The following is a 24,162-nucleotide window of genomic DNA, read 5'->3' as shown; positions in this document are numbered from 1 at the left end:
TAAAATTTAACATCTTTGCTTCTCACATTCGTTATATTGGACCCTGAAGGCCAGAAGCGTCTCAGAAATTATTCAAAGCCACGTGACTCCATGGCTGCCCGCTTTTTAACACGGTCTATGCAAATGAAAACATAAAATCAAGCGCCACTTCACAAGCCCTGAGAACACAGAAGCCTTATTGTGCTGACAAACCTTTTTTCTCCTCGAAGCCAGCCTCAGATTTGAGGGTGTGGCTGCTGCTGTGCAGGGAATCCTTTGAATCTTCATTTTCATCCAGAACCCCAGCAAAGCTGATCTTTCTTTCATACCTATGCCGGTCCATCTCAGGGTCCAGACGCAGCCTGCAGCTCTCCAGATCCTGTAGCAGAATGTAGACCACACAGATGTGCCAGCAATATGAGCCTCCATGCTTTCCACTGCAACTAGAGAAGCTTCAGGAGAACTGCTTCAAAATGAGAATTTATTTTTATCACGCGCTGTCAGAGACTTGAAACAGTTAATGATTTACACATTCTAAGATCACCAAAAGGCTTTTGCAAACTGAAAAGAAGCAGCTGCTCACCCCTTTCTCCCCCCCAATACTGCTAAAGAATCAGATAAGTGGGTGCCATTGTCCAGCTATCCTGGGTGCAGATGCCTGCCTGAGGAAGGGAAGAGGCTAAGAAGAGGCAAGTCCTGCAAGGCGGGAAAATCCCTTTTATCATGCCAGTGTCCTCCCTTTACATGAACTCTGCGTATCCAGCCTGGGCTATACATCTCAAATGTTGGACCATGATGGACCATGATTGATGCTGGTACGATAGGCAGCTGCAGCTGCCTTTGGAGGTGTCCGAGGCTTGTGGCATGGCCTGTGACACTACCCATTGTAAAACTCCCCACCTGGGGAGGTACAAGGCGTTCTCACCTGAGCTGGAAGTGTACAATAACTCATAACTTCTTTGAGTTTTGTGGGGTCTTCCCCCCACCCCAATGGATCAAGATCACCACTTCAACTAACAGACATGGAAGATGCAACTACCAAGTTGCATCGCTGGATCCCATGGGCGGTGACTATACATATCTTTCCACCTTTATCCTTTCTTTCCCTTTCTCTCCCTTATGCATTTCCTTAAGTGTTACCTTTATGCTCTAATGATTGCTATATGGCTATAGATGATATTGCTGTAGATGCCTTAGTATTGCTACACTTTAATAGTGCTATATTGCTATGCTTTAATATTGCTATATTGCTATAGAAGTTCTTCAAGGCTGCCAAGGCTCTGCTCCTATCTGTGGTACACGTACACCTACAAACACCAATGGAAGTGAGATTTGCCCCACTGAAATTTCAGCTTTGTGGACCATAACGTTATGTACTTGATTTTCTTGGAAAGGAAACATCACTCCAAAAATACAGAGACTCAATATTTTTATCTGGAGTGTTGTTGGCTCCTTTCTTTCCCCCATACAACAAAGTTAGAAGCAGCACTCTATGGCCATTTTCTCTAATAGACTCTTGCATAATGTGACCTTAAGGTTTCTTCCACCTATGCCTCACAGAATAATTTCTCCTCCCTTTCTCCCATGTACAAGTCTGAAAAGCTATTAATCAGTCGCATTTCTATCTGACACAAAAGCACAAATTTCTACTTACCTTCATTATCCAAAATATTCTTAGTTCCAAGCCTAACTACTTAACTGAGATGACTTCTGAACCCTGGTATTATACAGTCATTTATTATGTGGTAAAAATATCAACTAAGTGTTTAAGGAGGACTTCTGCTGAATGTATTACTTTTTAACACTGCCCTTCTTGCATACTTGGGAGCTGAGCCACTTCATTGTAGGTCACCCACAGCCTTTGAAATTAATTTCAGAACCTAATTACAATAATGCTCAGCTAAATCAGCCTGTCAAGCACAATTGTCATCAGCAAAAACTGTTCTGTCATTAACAAAAACCAGAATAGTAGGGCTAAATCCTTCATATTCTCTTGGAAATTTAACTTCTCATTCTTTCTTTACAATTTTTATCCTGATTTCCTACAGAAATTTGTCTTAAAAGATGAAACCATGTCTGCCATTCAATTCTTATCCCATTCTACGCTTACCAGCTCTGAAGCTGATGGTCACCTTCTGAAGCTGATGGTCACCTTCAACTTAATTTGTCAAAAGATAACTGCATGCCTGTGTATTTTGTAAAACAACAGGCCAAAGGCAATGTTAAACCACAGTATTCGACGTGAGAAAATCCTCACAAGAATGAACCACTGGAAATCAGATTTCATGGGTTCTGCTTTTCACAACATTAGTTGTCACCTAATCAGCCATTAGATTACTCTTTATGAGAGGATTTGATTGTGTCTCAGTCTCATGAAGGTTTATTTCTTTCCTTGCTTCTTTGTCTTCATTTCTTTCCTTTCTTCCCCCAGTCCCCTCAATTCTGTCGTCTAACCCAAACCAAAAATCTGCAGGATTTAAGCCTCAGCAAATTCTCTGTAAACCATTCTGTTCCCTTCTCCTAACCACCCTGTTCAGATACCTCTGACAACTGGCTCTCCTTATCAGCTATTTAGCATGTGAGCTGTCCCTTCTTGCAGTCCATCTCAGGTGCCCCACACCCAGCTTCTCAATCCCTTTGCTGCCCTCATCTCTACTTTGAAACTTGAACTTCCAGCACATGTTGTACTTTCACAGCCTTATCTTCTTAATCAACCATCTGATGTGCCCTGCCCGTCTTCTGTTCACCACACAATTGCTCCTTTCTCCCTGCAGAGATCCACTCGAGTTTTTACTCCACCCTTTCTCTCCACAGAACCCAGAGAGTTCTGTGGGCATGGCCCTCTTCAATGTGCATGGTCCACGTACCATGAGAGGCTCGGTCCGCGGCCTGGGCATGTAGGGAAAGGTCTCTCGAAGGAAAGTAGTTATCTCCAGGAGAAGCTGACAGGCTGCCATCTTCAGTGCAAAAGGACAACAACATTTGGTAGGATTGACAGTGCCTAGGAAAGAATAGTTCTATCATGAGCTAGGAGTTTATACAGGATCTGGAACCAAGAGGTGATGGACATTGTCACATATGGTGCACAATGCAAACTGCACTGAAAAAGAGGAAAACCCACACTTCTGTCTATGTTACTTTGCCTACACTAAAAGAAACACAGTCAAACAAATATCAATCCATGTATTTACCAGCACATGCAATAGTACTAGTATATAATATATGATATGATATTTTATTGTATTATATTACATTATGTTACAATACATTACATTATATTATATTGAAGTAACACTATGATTTACTATGGTATATATTAGAGTATATTATGTCGAAGTACCTACTAAACTAACATGAGCTTATGGCATTTTGTATAAATCTCATTTAAAGTTAATACAGATTAAGCAGTAGATGCCCTTCGTCCTCTTTTCAGCGTTGCATTCAGCCACATCTTTTGCAGTTCTAGAAAAGAGCCACTTTCAAATACAGAAAATTTTCTAAAAATATATGGAGTTATGACTAGCCAGCAAAGAGGTATTATTCCTATTATTATTAATTACTACCCTGATAACTGGAAAAGACAGCCTCCTTTGAAGTCAGGCTGCATTTTTGCAAGGAATCCATGTGCTATTTAGAGACAATCAAGGGGGAAAAAAAATCAAACTGCTTAATCAAATCATACATTCAAATGCTTAACCTAAAACAAAGTGGGAAAGGGAAGAGGGATTATCAAAATACTTGAAGTTTTGTCTCAGCTGCATCTAAACAATCAGCTTCAAAAGCCATGGACTTCGTAACCCATCTAATGCCATTCAAAGCTTGGAAAGTATGAAGGATTCTTCAGTACTTGATGAATTTGAAAAACACCATTTAGGCTAATGGACAGCAAAAAAAGTAAATAAAAAATTAGTTGTGACAACAACTAACCATGCCCTTTTTTTTTTTAGTAATGCCTGGTATTACCACCTACATACACTTCAGAGAGATCAGTGTTTTCACTTACTCTCCCCATGTATGATCTAATTACTTTTTGCAAAGAAAAAGACTAAACCAAAAAAGTGAGAAGACTCTGCAGGGATCAGATAAAACCAGATTAATTCTGTGATGCTTGCCAAGTCTTCTGTACACATTACCAATAATGAATTGTGGACTTTGTAAGGACTAAAATAATCTGAACTGTCAAATACACACAAGACATACAGTGTAAAGGAATATCCAACTGCATATTTTATGCTCCTCAGTCTACTCCCTGCAGCATACAAGGCAGCTTTTGAAAAATCTCTGCCTCCAGCAAGAATCCAGATCAGTTATTTTCAGAGCCTGGCTTTCAGGAGAGCACTTCAGCTTTTAAATTGCTTTCTAGACCACAACATGATCTCTGTTTGCTTGTCTCAGGGCACCCTTTTAAAGCAGCTCCACATCTCCCCGAGTGCCTGAACAGGGATAAGAAAGCCTATTCTGTCACTCAATCATGAGAATGGAGTTCTTCATTTCTGATGCAGGAAAATTTTGTATGCATTCTCCTTGCTTTGGATATACCTCCTAAATGGCCGATAAGATACCCAGAACAGCCACTCATGTTCCTGTAGCTGCCAGCATCGGCACACCACACAGTGACACGTGGGAATGTCTTGCTCAGGGACAAGACCTTCTCTTGAGCTCATTTCCCATAAATGCCATTGCACTGCTCCCACCTGCTCCAAAGTTGGCCTTTATGCAGAGATAAGAACAAATCCAGAACCACAGGAAGAGAAACCACAGAAGACAGATAAACAGTGCTGGCACACTACATCCAATGGGGAACAGCAGCACATGTACGTGGGAACCAGTACGTTACAGCACACACGGGTACACAAATGGTGTCTGGAGGGGGTATATTGGTTGTTACCACCTTCACCTACACCTACAACAGGATGTATGTGTTTTGACATTTTACTTTGCTTCCCGGGGCTTGCTGGAACTTGCATGCTTATGTAGACTTGCAAAATCAGTGATCTGGCACCTCCTCCCACCCGTATGCACACATAGGCACAAATGTGTGTGACTTAGTCATCCTGTTGTTATACAGATTTTTAGTGATCCTTTTTTATCTACCACTGTACTATACCTCTGCCTGAATATCAGGCAAATATACTGAAGTCAGGATTTAAAGGCCTTTAGTAGAGCACTGCCAATTCATGTCAGGTGAGGAGATGACTCTTCAATGTTCAGAAATAGAAAATAAGCTGATCTTACACAAATATTTTGACAGAGATAACTGGGAGGAATGGTGCCTGAGCACTTTTGGCACTCAGGTGAGAGTGAGACTCAAGAAATAAATTATTACCCTCCTTATAACTGCAATTTCTGTGAACAGCAATTGCAACTCACTGCCTAGTTTCTCCCTCCCTTTTCCACCAAAGTCTCTCAGCTCTGCTACCCATTTGTCATGTTGTACATCCAGGCACAGAAAGAGCAGGGGAAGAAGTTGGGGTGAAGGTGAGGGACTGGGAAATACAGCTGGGTGGCAAGAAGATGAAAAGAGAAAAAAAATTAAGTGCTCCTAAAGCAGAGGTTCTTACAAGCGGGGGTTCTTGTAGTAAAGGGAGTCTCCTTACTGTCATCTAAAAAGTCTTCTTCCTCATCCTCCTTTCTCAGGCGCCTCTTGGTCTCCTCATCATAAATGAGGCCCAGCAGGTTGGCAGGGCTCTCGCTCTCAGCATGGCACAGCTCGTTGAGGCGGACACCAATCGCCTGCAGATGGGGAGAGAGAAGCACAAGGAGGTGAGAATTTCAGCCCAGCACACTGGCAGTCAAGAGCTCTGCCCCGTGCAGGCCATAGAGATGGTTCGGCCAGAACAGAATGTCCTGGCTTTATTTTTATTGTCTGAAGTGGAGGAAAGCATGACAGAAGACTAATTGCTATCAAAAGCATAATTTAGTTCCCCCTTTTTTTCAACTAAAATTTGGGAACAGTGTCAATTTCAGGATAAAAAATTTTTGCAGATTTAGTTTAATAACAAACACCACCCCCCACCCCAAACTGGCACATGACAGGTAGAAGGTGATCAGGTCATTATTTTGTATTAATTTCTTTCACTTTTCTTTCTTCCCTTAATACATGCGTTCCAGATTTTTGCTAAGTCTTTCCACTGTTTAAGAAACTATCCTGTGACTTAGGAACCCAGTAAGAGTCCCTATTTCCTCCACAAAACTGTTGACTGCCCACAGGAAAGCCTGCTTCCGCCTTTACAGGAGAGACTCCCTGATGTGCTTTTCAAAAAGGAACTGATGATATGCTTATAAAAGCTGGGAAGGTGCATAGGTAATGCTGTATGGGGTAACCCATATAAAGAACACAGACAGATTTCCACTGAGCACTGTCACATTCTCCAAAAATGCATTGATCATTTATCGTGGCTGTATGATCTGCGTCTCCCTCTTTCTCCTTCTCTCCTCTTGCTCCCTCTGCTTCTCTTTCTCTGCTCCTTTCTTGATGTTTAGGTGGCTTGGAGTTAGAGGGATTGGATTTTGACTTAAATGTTGTGGGTAGACTGGATCTTGACTTAGGCGTTGTGGATTAATATGTGCTGAGTTGGTAGTGTAGTGGAACATTTTGTCTAGCTTGTGTAGTGCCCTGTTTGAACCTTTGCCAAGTTCCCTTATTTTCTCCCCTAAATTAATAAAGATACCTCTTGAGAACAAGTCTGTGGCTCACTCTCTTAACACTATTTCAAGGTATTAAAGAACCCTATATGTTTATATATATATGCTTGTACCCGTTCTTTGTCAGAATCCAAGAAGGAATGTCTAGAAGCAGAGTCCACAAACAGAGATCGATAGTTCTGACTGTCTGCAACACATGCAAAAACACAAGGATTATGTAATCCTATGTTCTCTATGTGGAAGGAGTTCTCAAAGGAGTCAGGCTAAGGCAGTGACCTCAGGGAATACAGAAGCAGATACATTCACACTACATACTTTTTTCATGGAACTTTGGTATTTTTGATTTTATTAGGATAATCTGTGTTTGAGACATAACAGAGAGTAAGGCTGCTCAGCTAGGATTTTCTGAGTTAGCTTTAGAAATGGAAGGAGGAGAGTTGCCAAGATACTAAGCTTGGGTGCTGTTTTGTGGTGGGAACGTACTGATATGTTCAGCATTAGCTCAAGGTTCCCCACAATGTGCTCCACTGAGAAGCATGTGTTGGTTTAACCTAGGAGAATACAGGTCAGCAAGGCAGAATACATGGGGGTTTAGTTCCCCTGAGCCTTGGATTTTATGCCTTTTTCTTTTTTCTTTTTTTTTTTTTGGTGGGAAGGGCGAGGAGGATCATGATGTTCACTGTAAAAATCTGTGGTTTTGCAAAAAGAGGGGAAAAGCACAAAGCTCACTTCCAGATAAACATATGTAACAGGCACCACAGAGGTTACTATTTTGTGTGAAATGACCCATAGTAAGTGTCAGACCTTCAGCAGGTATATTCTGTGGGGTTTCCAAGGAAACTGCAACTAGTATTGATAGGGCCAGATAAGGCAACTGCCTAGTCCCTGTATGGTAGGAGATCACAATCAAATAAAACTTAAAGGAGTCAAGCTCCAAACAAAAAGAGTCAGTTCATCAGAAGACATATAGTAGTAGCCCTGTAGAATTCCTTGCCAAAGAATGATGACTGCTAACAGTTTTTATGGGTAAAGAGAAACTGAGTAAGTACATCAAAGAGAAATCCATCAGTAAATATACAGCACCACATCAAGCTCAAGCAGCCCTGGGCTAAAATGGTTTGGAATCTAGAAAAAAAGAGAATTAGTACCACACCCTCTGCTCTTACTCTTTCCTAGCCATTCACATTTGATAAGTGGTGGAAAAAGGAGAGTGGACCAAATGGATCCTCTGAGGGAACACGTCAAAGTCACTTCCATTAGGAGAAGAGCTGGTCCTGACAGAGTGAAGTGCAAGTTGGAAGGGTGGTTTGTGAGTCCCCATTTTACTGGAACTGGAGTTTTGTATAGGATCCAACTACCTTTACAGTCTGGTATATTTTTAATGTAAGTAGAAGAGAAAAAACCAAACCACTTACATCTCCCCACTGGTAGAAGAGCTTAGCTGCATTCCACTGCAGCTTCTGGTTCCTTTTGTTGCCCACAACAGGTGAACGGCCACGGGACAAGCCTTTCTTAGTGATGTTCACATGGTGGCCCTTCATCCACTCGGGCCAGTTGCCACGATTACAGCGGTGAACAAAGCGCGCGCACTCGAGGAACAGGGCCGCTCGCGCCACTACAGGAGCTTCCTGAAACATTTGCAGAAAATCACCTTAAATACAAATACATTGGAAAAGCTCCCTGAATGTTAGAGCATTCTGTGCTTTAATCAACTGCTTCGCAAGCTTGCCATGGAATCACACAGCATGAGCAATCTCTCCATAAAAAACCTGACATCAGGATCTCACTGCGTAGGTCTCACCACTTGAGCTACTAAAAGCAAGGCTCATAAACACTGAACAGTCTTCTTGCTCAGTTCAACCACTAGAGGGGCAGAAAGAGACACATTATAAACTTAAAAACAACCTTGTACTCTTCTGTAATGCTTTCCTTCAGAAACGATCTAACTGTCAAAAGCAGAAGCATGCATCTGGCAGTGCTGTTGCAGGAACAAGTCAAACTGCAGTTCCACCTTTGCTAGTGAGGCTGCAAATACTGCAAGTGCAAAATGGCAGCATGGCCACATGAATCGAAGCATTTGCCACATTAAGTTCTGCTTATGAATCCTGGGCATGAAAGCATTAATGGAGGCTTGTTGAAACTAGGAAAAGCACTATTTGGCACTTATAACAAGCAGATATGGAGAGAGAAATACATTACTGGCACAGTCAACAAAATTTCACTGGCTGAACTTCAATGGTCTTAGCAAGCATCAGACAATTTAGTACTGAAATAACAACAGGCAGCTGAGTTTTGAAGGGTTGACTATTTTCCAGAGGAAAATCCTCCTGTCCTTGGCTTGGAAGACCACTTTTCTTTAATGGGAGAAATGTTAGACCAATAAAGAGTGCTTCTGCAACTCTCAAATATGTTCAAAAATGAACACTGTAATTTGTTTCCTAAAGAGTAGCTTAGACTCTGGAAGGAGCTTTCTTCCCAGCCAGTCTACAATTGCAAAAATAACATCTTTACAGACATGGATAATTACTAAAAAGCAAATGGTTCTCCTAATTTCCATTTAATTTCCCACTCTCTTCCTCCAATTTTCACAACCAAAACCAGCCCTAGCTAGAAGATTGTAAAATTAAGAATACAATAATGCCCACAGTTTACAAGCTGGCTTTGAAAGTTTCCCTAACAGGAATTTCACAGAGTACAAACATGTATTCCATACATTTTGATATTGGCAGCTTTAATGAGATAATTTAAACAGATCAGGATCTACTTATAAGGGAGGGTTCATCATCTGTGGTCTATCAATAATAGACCGGCCCTGAGATCATAGAACATTATTAAATAGTGCTTCCAAAAGTGCTTTAATCAAAAGCTGAAAGCAAGAAATTTTAGACCAATGCTCCTGAAGTTTTGGAACTGATTTAAGAAATTATTGACACAACATCCTTTTGCAGCTTTTTGTTCAGATTTTATACAAATGTTGGAAGAAAAAAGCTGTCCCATTGCTCTGATGAGGAAGGCAGAAATCTGAAGCCAGGCACTGACAGCCAGAAACAAAACTAATATCTAGCATCTGGAAAAAAACATTACAAATTACTTTTTGCTCACATGCAATATGGAACACAGAATAGGTAAGGATTTTTTTATTTTATTCTCACAGAGTAAAACCTTAACTACGGAGACATGCATGAACAGATGACGCCCCAGCATTAAGTCTCCTCCTGGTTTTAGTTCATCAGTGGTAAAGTCACAACTTCTTAGCATATGGGAATCTTAAAGGTATGTGTTATAAATGTTATGAAAGCAGTTGATTACTATAATTAAAGGAGGATATGTAGGATGGGGGGTAAAAGGAAGGAGCAGGAGTTCCAAATTAAAAGTCACTGAAAAGACCTACTGCTTGAAGGAGGACTTTCTGAATATCATGGGGCATGAGCTCCCTGTGATTGCTTACCTGAGGCTCTGAGAAACCTGAAGCAGCAGCAGCAAGAGAAAGATGAAGATGTGACAGAATGGACAGGGATGGATTCACACCACAGAGAAACATATCACAAATGGAGAGAAATGAATCAGGCAGGTGATGCATAGCTGAAAAGAACACAAGTTACCATGGTCACTGTCAAAACTTGACACAGCAGCAATACTCTCACAAGCATGCCCGTGCAACTGTTCACAAGTCCACTTTTAATATCAGATCTACTATACTGCTTTCCCCTTGGAAATGGTTCTTTACTGTATAAATTGACATGAATTTAAGAAATCCAACATTTTAAGTCCTCACGTTGGAGCACTTCAACATAGAGCCTGATTTGTTCTAAACAGCAAATGACCTGGGTGGGAGGGACCAAATACATAATGGATTTGGAATTTTACAGCATCGCATTAATGTTCACATAAAGCCAGTTCTGCAGTTTCATGACTGCAGAGCATTTAGGTCCAGATTTGTTTTCAAGAACAATGAATTTTATAAAAGAGTAATCAAACAGTGGTGTTTTTCTCGAGTCCTTTCTCAAACTCCGCGTGGCATTTTGAGCAAAAATTTTTTTCCATTGCTCTCCTCAAGTTGAAAAAGAAAGGCACAAAATAGCAAAGTAAATTCAAGTACTGTCAAAAGGTGCTGACTGGATTGCTTTGCTTTGCCTAACTGCAAGTTAAGTCTAGTAGGAAAAGTAGCTCAGCGTGTACACCGAAGACAGGTTGTGAGTAAATTGGTAACCAGTGCCTTGGAGAATTGCCTCAAAAACATCAGTTCAAATCTGTCTGGTTATATCTAAAAATGGTCAAGTACAATCCATGACACAGCTCTTTGTTTCTGTTCCCAGTCATTTACTCTGGGGACCTGTTTGTAGCAATGTCTGATTTCCTTCCAGGTCATATGTCCTGCTGTGGACAAGTATTTCTGCCATGGAAACAGGGACATGGGAACAACTGGGCCTGCCTAAGACCCAGAGTGACATGAAGTCAGGATACTGGCAAGTATTTTTGCAGTTTAGACTTTGTTTCGGCTGTCCCAATACTTAGTAGGTCTTCTCAAACACAACCCTGCCAGAAAGCAGTAAAATTATGGCATTTCAGCAACGATAAAAGATTTACATGTTAGAACAGACCAATTTACACATCTTACTGGAGAAATGTAATGGTGACAGATGTCACACACCATTAAACTGGTCAGAGGAAAGCTGGTATCTCCCAACCTGAGTCATTTATACTAGTCTTATTCACTGTGGCAAACCCATACAAGCACCTAGGCTGATCAAAGATCTCGAAGCTGGTATAGGAGTGGAATTTTGAAAATATGCATAAAAAAGCACGCTTAAAAATTTATGGAAGAACTGAAATTGGATCTGTTCACCTTTCTTTTTTAAAGGTTGCCTTAGCAGCTAGGTTGGATAATAATGACTTAGGAAGCTTTTCATTTGCATCAGACCTGATTCAAACTACTACTTCAAAAGCCTGAAAACAGAAGTTAAAAAAACAGAATATTTTCTGTTTGATGTGTTTTACTGACATAAAACGGGGGAATTTTTCATAACAGCATACATTGCCATTAAGCAATACAGTGAGATGACAGGCTGTCATCTTTTAAAACCTGCACTGCATGTGACTTCCGAAGTTCTATACATCTCCAATACTTTGTAGACAAAACACCAGCTGAAGAGGTACTTGGAGTGTTCTAAGTCTGTAACTACAACAAGGCGTCCTTCATCTTAGCTGCAGACCTTTCAGAAATTCTGATACCAAACTCTTCTGCATCATTCAGTGGAATGGAGAGAGAGTTAAATTCTAGTTTGTAAAAGCCAGCTCTGGAAGTCAGACAGACATCTTCAAATAGTTCATTCTCACTGATAGTTTCCATCTGACTTCATACATGGGCACAGAGTAAGATGGTCTGTCACTTAAGCATTTGGCAAATATAAAAAAGAAGTAAGACATTTACAGGCAATAGGGACAGAACTGTCCAATCCCTCTTTTATCATCTGATTTATTAGCATACAGAGTAGCACATCCCCAGAAGGGTCTTGGTGACAGTTTTTAGGAATGAGCTCCTTCCTGCCCATGCACCTTACATTCCCTGTGTTATTTTAGCATTTGCAGGGTGGCAGCCTGGCAGCCTTGCAGAATGAAATTGGGTGAAGCACACCCAGCAGGTGTGACTATCCCCCCAAACCACCCTCTGAGCTCCCTGCAACCCTGACTGGTAAGAACCACTTCTGACTGTGAGAGTGTGAGACAGGTTTCTCTATCAGCCACTGCTTCCATGGCTGCCAGCCAGAGGGACAACAATCTCCAACAGGAAGAGTGGGCACTAGTGAAGCAAACACCTGTCTACTGGAAGATGGACGGGGACTAGTCCAAACAGTAGAGCTAGATGGGAACTGATAGCAACAGCAACCTGGGACCAACGTTAATGAGATGTGCTTGAATATGCAGCCCAAGGACGCCAGGTTAAGAAGAAGGTACAAAGCAGTGCTGCACAGAGTGTAACGTCCCTACAACTATGGGGCAGGCAAGGCAGCACAGCTCAGGGTACAGCAGTAGCAGGAAGGGAGAGTCCATGAGCCTGACATCTGCAGCAGTGAGCAAAAAAACTGAATATGAGCACAAATAACACAACAGTCAAAGAGGTGAGAGGTGGAAATTGGGGGATAAGAGAGCATGTGGATGCTCTGCGAGCAGTGGCTTTCAATCTTTTCTCAGCTTGCAGACATCCAAATATAGAAGGAAGTAGAAGAGCAGCATGCAGAGAAATTGCTAATAATTGGCTGGCTTTTCACAGCTGCATCTGTCACAGTCTTGTGCTTGTCACATAAGCACCTCACAGTCACAGAACCTCACTGGCTGATGAACCACAGGCTGAAGGCCACTGCTTTACAAATGGAAGGAACTGTTTTAAAACAGTAGCTGCAAGGAAAAGAAGGAAGGAGATACAGAAGAGACACTCAGTAACAGGAAGAAGGGACTGAATTGTGTCACTTCTGTGATTTGGATCTGCAAATTAGAAATATCTGCATAAATGCATAAAAGCATGCACACTAACATTTTAATTTTTTTCCATTGACTGGCTAATAGCTCAGTTGCCTAATGTATTAAGAACTCTGTCAGAACTCCTGAGTGTAATTCCTGTGCCTCTCCAAGCAGTTATCTAGTCTTCAGTCCTTATTCTGCAGAATGACACTAACAGGAGAAACAGAATGGCTGCAAGCAAAGTAGGAAGTCGACAATAAAAGCTTTACACCAGCAATAATCTAGTTACAGGGAGCCGTGTAATAAAAAAGGATCCATTTTGTCTGCAAACTCATCCAGTCATAGATGCTAAAGCTCCAGCTAATTGCCAGCACCACCAGCTGGCATTGCTGTGGTGCTTTTCCTGCTCTCTGGGTGGGCACGAAGAGCATTAGTGACTGATAGTGGACCACAGCGTATGCACATGCTCTCACTCAGCAGGTAACAACAGACCAGTGAATGACTTACAAGATCTAGGGCTGCTGCCAAAATGGAGGCATCAGGGATAGTGCCTGGTTCACAGCAGTTCAGGAGAAACTGGAAGCGCTTCATGCCTTGGCGGATTGCTCCCAGGTTCACAACATTCTTGGATTTTCCTCCTTCTTGGTTGGAGGTCAAGTGATCATCAAAGCTATGGCAACCTAAGGAGGTAGAGAGTACAGAGGGGATGCAGGGAGGGATACGGAGAAGGGAACACAGTTTCTCACCAAAAAAAAAAGTCGGACAAAAATCCTGATGAATACAGTCTTGGTTTAAATCCCTTTCTCACCTTGATGTGCTATCTTGAAGATAACAGGGGCATTTTTAGAATACTCATGAATTCCACAAAACAGACATACAGCAAGTCAGATTCTGATATTGGTCATACTGATGTCTGCCCAGAACAATTCCACCATCCTCAGTGTGGAAGCCTACTTCAACATAGGTAAACTAGGATGTGGCCCTTCCTCCCTGCCTCTTTAACACAGATCATCTTGCTTACTGCCTGTTTTTCCTGCATAATGTCCTACCTTACTTCTCTATTGCCTCTAAGTTTACCTTGAAGTGGAGTATGCATAAATCTTATTCCTCATGTATCAATTCAGTAATATATCATCTACCAGGACAGAAAAACCAGTAGTAAATTTTGGAGATGTTCTTTGTGACAATCAAGTACTGTCCTTTTTTTTAGGCATACATCTTCTGCAATTACCAGAACACTCAAAGTGATACTGGATTCAACTTCTAGGTATCATCATCATCATCATTTGAAGTGTCTTGCACTCTTTGGGATGGAAAGCTCCCTAATAAGAGTTTCTTTGGAAAATGAAGCTGGCATCCCACTCCAGGGCTTCTTTCAAGCACGATTTAAAACTCCATGTATAGAGTTCACATGATAAATCAACTAATCCCAGTAAACACTTCTAATGCAGAAGATCATTATGCAGTTGGTACCCAGAGTTGAGAGAATGGTAGAAAGACACAGATGAGAAATCTGGAAAGTAGTTTCAAAGTGGCTGGTCAAAACCAGAGCAGTCAGCTTCCAGGCTTTTTGTCTTTATCCATAATACTCTCCCTGCTTACACATGAAAGCCCAAAAGTTTACACAATACTAAAGGATAAAGCACTGAAGAAGAGAACATTGAGTGGAGAATTCAAGATTACTTTTAAACATGGATTTGAAAGACAAGAGTCAAACCATCAGGTCTACAGGACTTTGTGACTTCTTCTTCAAGAAAGAAGAATGGCTGAAACTCAAAGTCCCTTTGAGATCGCATGCCCCAGAATTACCTGGAAAGCACTTAAATACCACAAACAAAAGTCACAACAGAAAATTACAATACAGATCTTAATTTTCCCCCGAAGGCAGAGATATATCAAATTTCAAGAGACTTATTTACAAATTCTGTGGCTTTTCTCTCTCCAGTGAAGCTTTTACATAGTTTTCCAGTAAACAAAATGTTCCATGTTGGAAAATATTCCATTGAAATGGAACAAACAAACAAAGTAGAAAGAACAGATAGAACACTTACATATATGAGCAGTCACAAACACCCTTTTCTTCCATCTCCTCCTGTTTTCCTGCCCGTAGCATGTTATCTGAGCCTTCCTGCTATGACTCTTTTAACACTAACTCATTTGAGGTACAAACAAATGTTTCCTATCCAGGGCCCTGTTAGGGCTGTGCCTGTATGAGACAAAGAACAGAAACTTGCCTAAGGAATGTCCCTAACACATCCCTAACCCCCACTAGAAAGATCTAGGAGAAGCTTTGTCCATCTGAGCTTGGTGGTACTATCACTATAGCCCTTTGCAGCCCCAGACCTGCATTTTGTTGAAGCTTTGCAAAAGAGTCCCTTGGAGTTAACTCATGATTGTCCCTTGCTACGCCCATCCTGGAGTAGCCTTGCTGTGAGCAGGGCAGCCCTCACTGACCCAACGTTCCAGTGACTCAGTCCTGCAGGAGACCTCACCCAGAGAGCAGAGATGATTTCCTAACATAGGATACACAAGCTGTGCCCCCAAACGGGTGTCCCTTGAACACCCTGACAACTTCTGTGGTCACTCACAACATCTTCAGTAAGCGCCCGAAGGAATGTTAAGGGTCTCGTTTAAATATACTGTAACTCACTTCTGTATATATGCTTTGTTCCTAGTATAGGTAAAAAGATCATTAAAATAAACATTTTTATGCATGAATGTGTATACATTTATGTGTATATATATGTATACATATGCACACATACAGATACACACACAGATTTGCACGCTTACATACACGTCCAACACAGAATCCCCAGTGGTCCAGATGATTTCTCACAATGAAGGTTACAATTCGTAAATGATGTGACAAATTATTCTACATTTATTATTATTTTTTACTGTATTGTAGTTCACTTCTCTCTATTTTCTTTTAAATTTGGCCTATTATGTTCAAAAACCCAAAAACACAAGAGGAAACACCACATGGAAAAACATGAGCAAAGTAATGGCACAGCACCATGAATGACAAGAATGGAAAGGCAGAAAGAGGTTCAATTTAATGCTTTAGGATCAGACCTTGAGGGATTTAACAGTATGTCCATCCACCATCAACAGGCTTTTATTCTCTTCTCCATAAGCACAGAAAACCTGTTGATCTGTATGGAAGACACAGAAGTACTGGAAATTTGAAGGCACTCTGTACTGTTGCTGTTCTACTGGGTTATAAACTGTCTTACCCTGAAAAGGCCTCACACTGATATCACTGTGCACATGCAAGCACAGACACACACAGGCATGTACAACCACTCTAATATTTTTGCTAATGATACGTGGCTTTCACTGCACAGCAGAGATCCTTGTTGACACAGTGATACGACTTCTTTAACTATTACACTTTGCCTTGTAAACTTTAAACATCCTTGCATTAGCGAGATGGAAAAAAATTATTTCCTACAAGAAAATACAAAGGAAATCTCACAGAAGTGTTGCAGAATGATTCAAATTTAGTAGTAGAATGGCTAAGGCTTAGTAGGAGAGTAGGCCTAGAGAGCAGCACTCCAAAGTAGTAGGTTAGCAGCCTCGTTCGTGAGAATGGAATGTACTGAAGAGGTAGGAACAATAATCAAAAGATTTAGCCAAGCATGTATATAACGATTTGTTACCTTAGATATAGTAAGGGTCTGCTGAACAGTTTCTATGGGGTTTCTATGGAGTAAGACAACTTAAGCAGATTTATGATTAAAAGTAGATGATTACCAATTGTTATCAGTATGAAATATGAGTTTGTGCTTGTAACTAAGTGTAACTGCTTACAAGTAAGAACTGCACGTAGACATGTTTGTGTGAGAGTATAAAAGCTGTATGAAAAATGAGGGTCTTCGGAATCCTGACTTGGGACGCTAGTCCTCAGGTTCCCGGGCCCTAAATAAAGCACCGCATAAACCGGCACTCTGTTGGTTTGTGTTTTCGTTACGGGCAACAGAAGCACAGCAGAAACAGCTGTGGCAGCCCGTAAAGATCTCATTGTCCCTCAGTTGTTGGTTCCATGGTGGAAGTATTTCACACCTACTTCATCAGTAGTGGATGAAGAAACCAACTCCTTCCATTGCAGTGGAATGCTACCAGACTACAAGAAGGTGCTGGACCAATGCATTCTCCTAAAGGAACAACACTTTTCGCCTAGGAGCTAGTTAAAAACCACCACCATTCTGCAGTGGCAGATGGTGGCCAGTGTACAGTGGCAAAATATGCTCATACTTTGCTGGTATCACTTGCCTGAACAGTGACTTACACACATTACACTGCAGGTCTGAGACAGATGATGGTGGAGCACACACAATGCAGTGTCAAAGTGTAATGTCAGAAAATAAAGAACATAATGCCAGTGAATGTAACATACCGTAAAGCTACCGAAATCATGGTGAAAAAGAAAATCTACGCCTTTTTGTGTGTTTTTGGGAGTCAGGTTGGGTTGGCTTGTCTTGAAGAAAACATAACAGAACTTCAAGATACAAAGTTGTCTCCCTGACAACAAGAATGTGTTCCAAGCTGAGGACATGAGCATGTGAATGACTGCATGATATTTTAAAACAGAATATATCATGATCTTGTATTATTCATAAAGGCATTTTTCAAACATAGCTAATTTTGAAAATACATTGCAATTAAATATACTTCTGTGGAAAGGAAAAGGAGTGTTACTATTAGGTTGTGTGCGAAGAAAAAGGGACGGCATCCCTAACAAATGGTATGCAGACACTAGACATGCAAACACAGAAGAAAAGAGATAATTATAACAAGGTTTGTGCAGGGTTTTCCATTTCTGTGCAGATCTTTGCTAAAACTGTCAAACAGTCACAAATTGGAAAAAAACAAACCAAAACAGAAAAACCTGATGGAACACCCATTGTTGTATTAGGTAACAGAAGATTTACACACCTAATTTTGAACTAAGTGCTTTGAAGCAAGCATTAATTTTTCAAGTGTATTGATCAAATTCGATTTGATTTAGAAAGCCCAAATGTTGTATTGCATAATTTATTTGGATATTCTTGATTTAAAAAAAAATTACTAGAGCTTTTTTCTAAATCAAAATAAAAGAAAGAAGGAAGGGAAAGAAAACAGTTACAAAGACTAAAAAGTTGGATAAGGCTAGAATGGATACAAAAACTACGGAGAAAGCAGGAAAAAAGGGAAAGCGGTAAAATACAGAAAGAAAGATATCTTAAAAAAAGATTAAAAAAAAATAAAAAAGGACATGAGAACCCTGATTTCTAACCATCTTTTTCTTCTGTGTGATGAAGCTTGGATGGGTGTCTTCGGCAGGTGCGCCATTTACCAAGACGCTTGAAGAAATTCTCCTCTTCATCTCTCCCGTTGTCCAGGCCTCCTCCCGGCCCCCCTCCTTCTGACAGCTTCACTGCGCTGGTAAACTTCACCTGTGCACAGACAGAGGGGTTGGTCAGGCTGTGCCAGACCATGAGCTCCTGGTCTCCTTGGTTAGTCATAAAGCACCTACAGAGGGGCTGTAAGGATGGCCACAGTAGCACCAGCGGGTCTGCACATACACTGAGGCACTTCATCTTGTAACCTTTCTGCTTAAAGGATTGATCTTTCGCAAGAGGTTGTAAAAGCACAAGGAAGGAAGGAGAAGCGTGACCAACAATTAAACCTTAGGTTTGTTGACAGAGCCCGCATTTCCTTCTCTTTGAACCAAGGCAGACTGACCAGTACTGTGTAGGCTTAACCTAGTCTTCACCATGAGCCACAAAAGCCCAGTCTCAAATTCCCATGGCTCTACTCTGGAGACTTCAGTGATTGAGTCTTATTGGCTTTAAACAGAATGCTTCCTTGGACAGCTAAAACCAGCCAGATCCTGCCTGTCCAAGCTCTCTGCAATCCAGCCTGACACATTTACCTTGGAACTCTGCCTGATGAAAGAGAGACGGTCGACAGAGCTGATATCCAGGAGATCTTCCACTCCGTCGGCCAGGCCAGAGAGGGAGGAGCGCTTCAGCCAGTTCCCTGTTGCAGATTAAGCCACTCAGGACAAATCTAAAAATGCTTCCAAGCAGAATCTATTTATTAGCAATTGCAGCATATTTCTCCACAGTGGCCATGCTAGGGCATGGGAAAATAGGAGGAAAGGGGAAGGCTTGTTTCATGTATAAACTACCATGCAAAGGCAGGTCTTGGGACTTGTAAAGGATCTGTCTATCAAATACTATTTGGAATATTTCTCTTGTACAGAGAGGAACAATTCCTGTGAGATTAAGGTACTAGCCTACTACTTCGGGTCACAGATTCAATAATGTATTTTGACACAGATATCCTCTGTTATTTTTGGCAAATTGCTTACATTTCCCTTTGCCTCAGATCCCCCTCTGTAAAACTGAGAAAGCAGCATTTCACAGCTTCTCTTGGGAGAATACACAATATACCTGGATAATAAGGAACTCTGTTGCAATATTTCTTAAGACAGATACATCTATCTGTGTTTCTCTGCACGTGCAATATGTATATAGAAGAGAGAGAGACATACATTTACCTATAGGGAGTTTGAGTTTCTTTCGAAGGGAGATTCGGCGGGAACGGGAGCGGGAGCGCCTGTCTGTGGTGGTTCCAGAGTGAGCAGTGGTGCACTCGGATGTGTCCTGCTCAGACTGACTACTGGTATCACTCGCTGCACTTTGTGATTTGAACATCTTTCGCCAGAAGTCCTTCCGTCCCAGATTGGCCCCCTGGTTTTGCTCATCACTGGAAGAAAAGGGATGCAGAGCATGAACTGCATTTCAGTGAAGTCTGAATGCTCAGGGGAATGAGAACTCCCTCCTACAGGCCCCCTCTAACCTCTCTATTCCTTGAGGTTTGTTTCACCTTGAATTCCAAAAATATTCTTCTCAGTGCGATATAATCAAGTTTGACAACATGCTCAATATTGTTCAAGGCACAACATAACCATCCTTTCTACCTTGAGAAGCTTGTCCACTGAACAGGTCATTCCAGTTTTTAGTTTCTACATGTGAAAAGCAAATCATCTTCTTTAGGTCAAAATGACCCACACTGATAAGATCACGCTGGTACTTTCTACAAGCATTTGTACCAGAGAGGTTTAGGACATCATGACAGCCATTTGTAAAACTGATGGAGTCACAGTTCTCATTAAGTACTGGAATGGGGACAGAATATTTTACTGTACTCTTGAGATCTCCCAGGCTATGGCAAGACTCAGAGTGGAACAGCTTGCTCCAATTCCGCAGAGTAGTAAAGGGCTTTGTGTTATCCTTGTTTACTCAGCAACAGTGAGACTTTCAAGGTTCAGTTAAGGCAGGAGAATACATGATGTAGAGCTCTGGGTCCTTGTGCAAGCAATGTCTTCATTCACATTGCATCTACTTTAACAAGACGGACACGTATTCAGAGGCATGGAGAAGTTAAATGACTTGTCCAAAGTTACTTAGGGACCAGTGGCCATTTACAGAATTTTCTAAAATTCTTAAGAGTATTGTTTGAATTTACTTCAATATTAAATGGCAGAATTCTTTGGACATAAGAGATTTCAGTCGTGCAATGTCTAACAGCAGGTTGATTTCACCTGTGCTGACAAAGAGAAATGCAGCAATCTTTGCAGACTACATGCAGCTCAGGAATGGGCTGGTTCTCACTAAAGCAGTAATGACCCTCAGCAACAACTTGGAAGTTGAAAATTAATAGAATCATCCCCCAGAAGTACAAACAAAGCACGGAGAACAGCTGTAGTGACATCTCTGAGGAATTAACACTCTATTCACAGTTATGGTAGCATGCAATATTGACAAATCTACTGCACTGTAATTTGAAAATCTCTGGTATTTCCCCATCAAAATCAGGGTGCATCCAGTTGGCAGCACTGAAAAAAAAGGCATTACCTAGATGTTTGCAGCAGCTCCTGTGGAGACACTCAACCACGTATTGTACCATCCAAAGAGAATTCTTTGCCGCCTTGCCCACTTGTACTAACCCCCAGAAGGAAGATGCTGGCAATAACACATTGAACAACCCAACAGTTACTCACTGTTCTGGAGTTTGCATTGGGCGGCTTGAGACGTAACTCCGGCATTCATCAGGGGCAGCTGAGGTCTGGCCTTTGTCAATGATGACACTTCCCACCTCGGATCTATAAAGACAAGAGAAATCATCAGCCAAAGCAAATGGATGCCCCATCCCATGGCCATTATTACAAAGCTGCATGACATGGAAACCAGCACTGCTGAGCAGCAAAGCAGCTTTAGAGAAGCACTTTCTCTTTAGCAACCTGCTGTCTCTCTCTCTCTATTTTTCCTGAAAAAGGCATCAGCTCTTAGAAGCAAAGCCAAAGTTTTCAGGAGTTTTTCAACTTCCTTAATCCTTCTCCCCAACATTTTAATATGAAAAATCTCAAAGCACCAGAGGAAATTTCTTTTTGATAAAGAAGCATGTCAGGATTAGATTTCTTCTGGAACCTCTTTTGCATACCAGGTTTACCTGTCAGATAAGCAACACAAAGGATGTGATGCACATTTAAAACTATGTCCATACAGTGTTTTGGAACTGATACTATGCTTCTTAGTTCTCTTAACCTTTCCTTCTCCCAGTGTTTCCATTGCACTGTTCTCTTAGGCCTCTTGTATGAGAGTGTCAATGCTTTTTGCTGCAAATCTATTCTGTCCCAGTTCATTAAATTTTAAAGGAGGCTGCTGCCACAGAATGTCTGTACATCAAGAACTGACACAGAATATCAAGATAAAACACACAAGCCCTTGGACTTCCTACATTTGTGTTTAGTACAGGCTGCCACACATCCATATGCAAATCAGTTATTTACCTTATCTCTTGTAGACACCCACCTTTTGCTTCCAGAAGGTTTTGGCTCTTGCTCTGTTTCCTCCGTTTTTTTTCCTGGTATTAACTTTTCAGCACTGTCTAAGAGGGCACTGAGTGCCACTCTCCGAAACACATTCCCATGAGCCTCCTTGATAAACTGGACCAGCTGTCGGATATCGCAGTACAAGCCCTTAGGAGCAAGACATCATAAAAAAGAAAGAATTCAGTCTGCATCTTGTGAAGAAGCAGTGAGAATCAATACTTTCTGAGGTACTGCAGCAGGCCATTACTTGCTCTGACTGTTGTGTGATATACTCTCCAGGCACAGGGTTTGTGTTTTTTGGCTGGAAACTCATTTAGTGCACTCAGAAGAAGCAGACAGTGAGGAGCATTATTAGTATTATGGAACATGGTCTGCAATGGGATATAGCAGATGGAGAGTTATCAGAGGCTAAAACAGCTGTGAAACGAGGGACCTGCAAAAATGACTTAAAGCCTATTTTATCCCATCCATATGAGCCATAAGCTTAAAGGTATGAAAAATCTAAGGTGTATGTGAGTGGAAGTAGAGTGGAAAAAGTTGCATGTTTTGTTTCAAAACCAGTGGGTATCTTGGGATTTTTCTTCATTATTTTAGAGGTTCACATCATAGGAAGAGAGAGGAATGACTCACTCATTCCCCAACCTCCTCCTACATTCAAGAATCTTTTTAGTTCGGAACATTCATACACATCTGTGATGTGCAAATCACCTCTATCACCTCTATATCTGAACCCCAAGGGGATGGAGGGAACAGTTTTACAGGACCTGATTTTTGCCCTGTGAGCTTTCCTGAAAGACCTTGGATTATTCTGAAAATTCCCAGCAAGGAACTGCACAGTCAGCTTTCAACAAAACAAAACAAAACAAACAAGCAAACAAACAAAAAAAAACCCACAAAAAACTCAACCAGAAAACCAACAAAAAAATAACTGGTTCTGTATACTGATTAAGGCTCTTTCTTTTCCATACTTTTTCCTGAATCCCACCACCTAATCTCTGCTGAGAAACATTCCAAAGGAGGAATATCCACAAGAACAAGAGGATTTGGACATAGGCAGACTACTCTGCTGGTTTAAGATGTTACTGTGTTTTTTTCTTCTTCCCTTCCTTCCCCTCACGTAGTATTACTGTCCCTTTAGCTGGACCTCAGTGCCTCCACAGCTCTGCCATAAGGATGGAGTACATGAATGCTTCTTGGCTGCTTCCACAAAAAATCCCAATTTCTGATAATAAAGGAGATGGTTTGAGATTAGCTGCTAGATTCTGCACCAGTTTGGAAGAAGAGAGCTCGTGGCATCCAATTTTACTGACTGCTCTGGGAAGACAGTGCATAGGCAGCAGCCAGCAGAACCTTACTTTCCTCCAGGTGTTTGGTAAATTGAATGTTTGTCTAAACTTTGGAAAGATCTACTGAATTGCTTTTCAGCAACTCACTCTGCCACAGGCGGGCCAGGTCCTTAACCAAGTGAACTGGCTTTGACTTTGCTGAAAGTTGATTTGTGCTGGCGGTGGTCTTAGAATCATGGAATCATGGAGGTTGGAAAAGACTTCTTGAGATCATTGAGTCCAACTGTTAACCCAGCACTGCCAAGTCCACCACTAAACCATGTCCCCAAGTGCCACATCCACACATCTTTTAAACCCCTCCAGAGATGGTAATTTCACCACTTCCCTGGGCAATATCTGACAACCCTTTCAGTGAAGAAATTCTTCCCAATATCTAATTTAAACCTCCATTGGTGCAACTCGAGGCCATTTCCTCTTGTCCTGTCTCTTGTTACCTGTGACAAGAAACTGAACCCCACCTGACTACACCCTCCTTTCAGGTAGTCATAGAGAGCAAGAGGGTGTCCCCTGAGCCTCCTTTTCTCCAGGCTAAACAACTCCAGTTCCCTCTGCTGCTCCGCATCAGATCTGTGATCCAGACCCTTTCCCAGCCCCACTGCCCTTCTCTGGACACGCTCCAGCACCTCAATGTCCTTCTTTAGTGAACGGCTCAAAACTGACTCCAGAATTTGAGATGCAGCCTCACCAGTGCCTGGTACAGGGGGACCACTACTGCCCTGGTCCTGCTTGTCACACACTTTCTGATACAAACCAGGATGCCATTGCCCTTCTTGTTCATTAATCCCTTGCTCCAGACTATGCTACTAATCCACTTGGAACAACACAGAAGCTGCTTGAACAGAGAGG

General features: G+C 41.6%; 1 protein-coding gene across 16 annotated transcripts in view; it reads right to left on the bottom strand.

The window, feature by feature from the left end:
• The window catches only part of UNC80 (unc-80 homolog, NALCN channel complex subunit), a 121,090-nt gene that overhangs the window by 65,246 nt on the left and 31,682 nt on the right, over positions 1 to 24,162 (bottom strand). For 9 of the 16 annotated variants that reach the window (XR_004358087.1, XM_032693554.1, XM_032693553.1 and 6 more), the window contains 10 exons: positions 21,951 to 22,117; positions 21,140 to 21,241; positions 19,628 to 19,842; positions 19,004 to 19,110; positions 18,365 to 18,524; positions 13,591 to 13,763; positions 8,040 to 8,252; positions 5,541 to 5,712; positions 2,847 to 2,980; positions 193 to 358 (listed from right to left, as the gene is read on the bottom strand). Coding sequence is in view for 15 of the 16 variants with exons in the window: in XM_032693554.1 (XP_032549445.1) it covers positions 193 to 358; positions 2,847 to 2,980; positions 5,541 to 5,712; positions 8,040 to 8,252; positions 13,591 to 13,763; positions 18,365 to 18,524; positions 19,004 to 19,110; positions 19,628 to 19,842; positions 21,140 to 21,241; positions 21,951 to 22,117 (1,609 nt within the window). In the remaining variant the exon portion in view is untranslated. The remainder of the gene's footprint in view (positions 1 to 192; positions 359 to 2,846; positions 2,981 to 5,540; positions 5,713 to 8,039; positions 8,253 to 13,590; positions 13,764 to 18,364; positions 18,525 to 19,003; positions 19,111 to 19,627; positions 19,843 to 21,139; positions 21,242 to 21,950; positions 22,118 to 24,162) is intronic. The other 7 variants (XM_032693547.1, XM_032693548.1, XM_032693550.1 and 4 more) reach the window with 5 other exon arrangements.

This window comes from Chiroxiphia lanceolata, chromosome 7, assembly GCF_009829145.1.
Source record: "Chiroxiphia lanceolata isolate bChiLan1 chromosome 7, bChiLan1.pri, whole genome shotgun sequence".
Classification (NCBI taxonomy): Eukaryota; Metazoa; Chordata; class Aves; order Passeriformes; family Pipridae; genus Chiroxiphia; species Chiroxiphia lanceolata.
The sequence above is the reverse complement of the archived record's forward strand: the minus strand, read 5'-3'. Positions and strand labels throughout refer to the sequence as shown.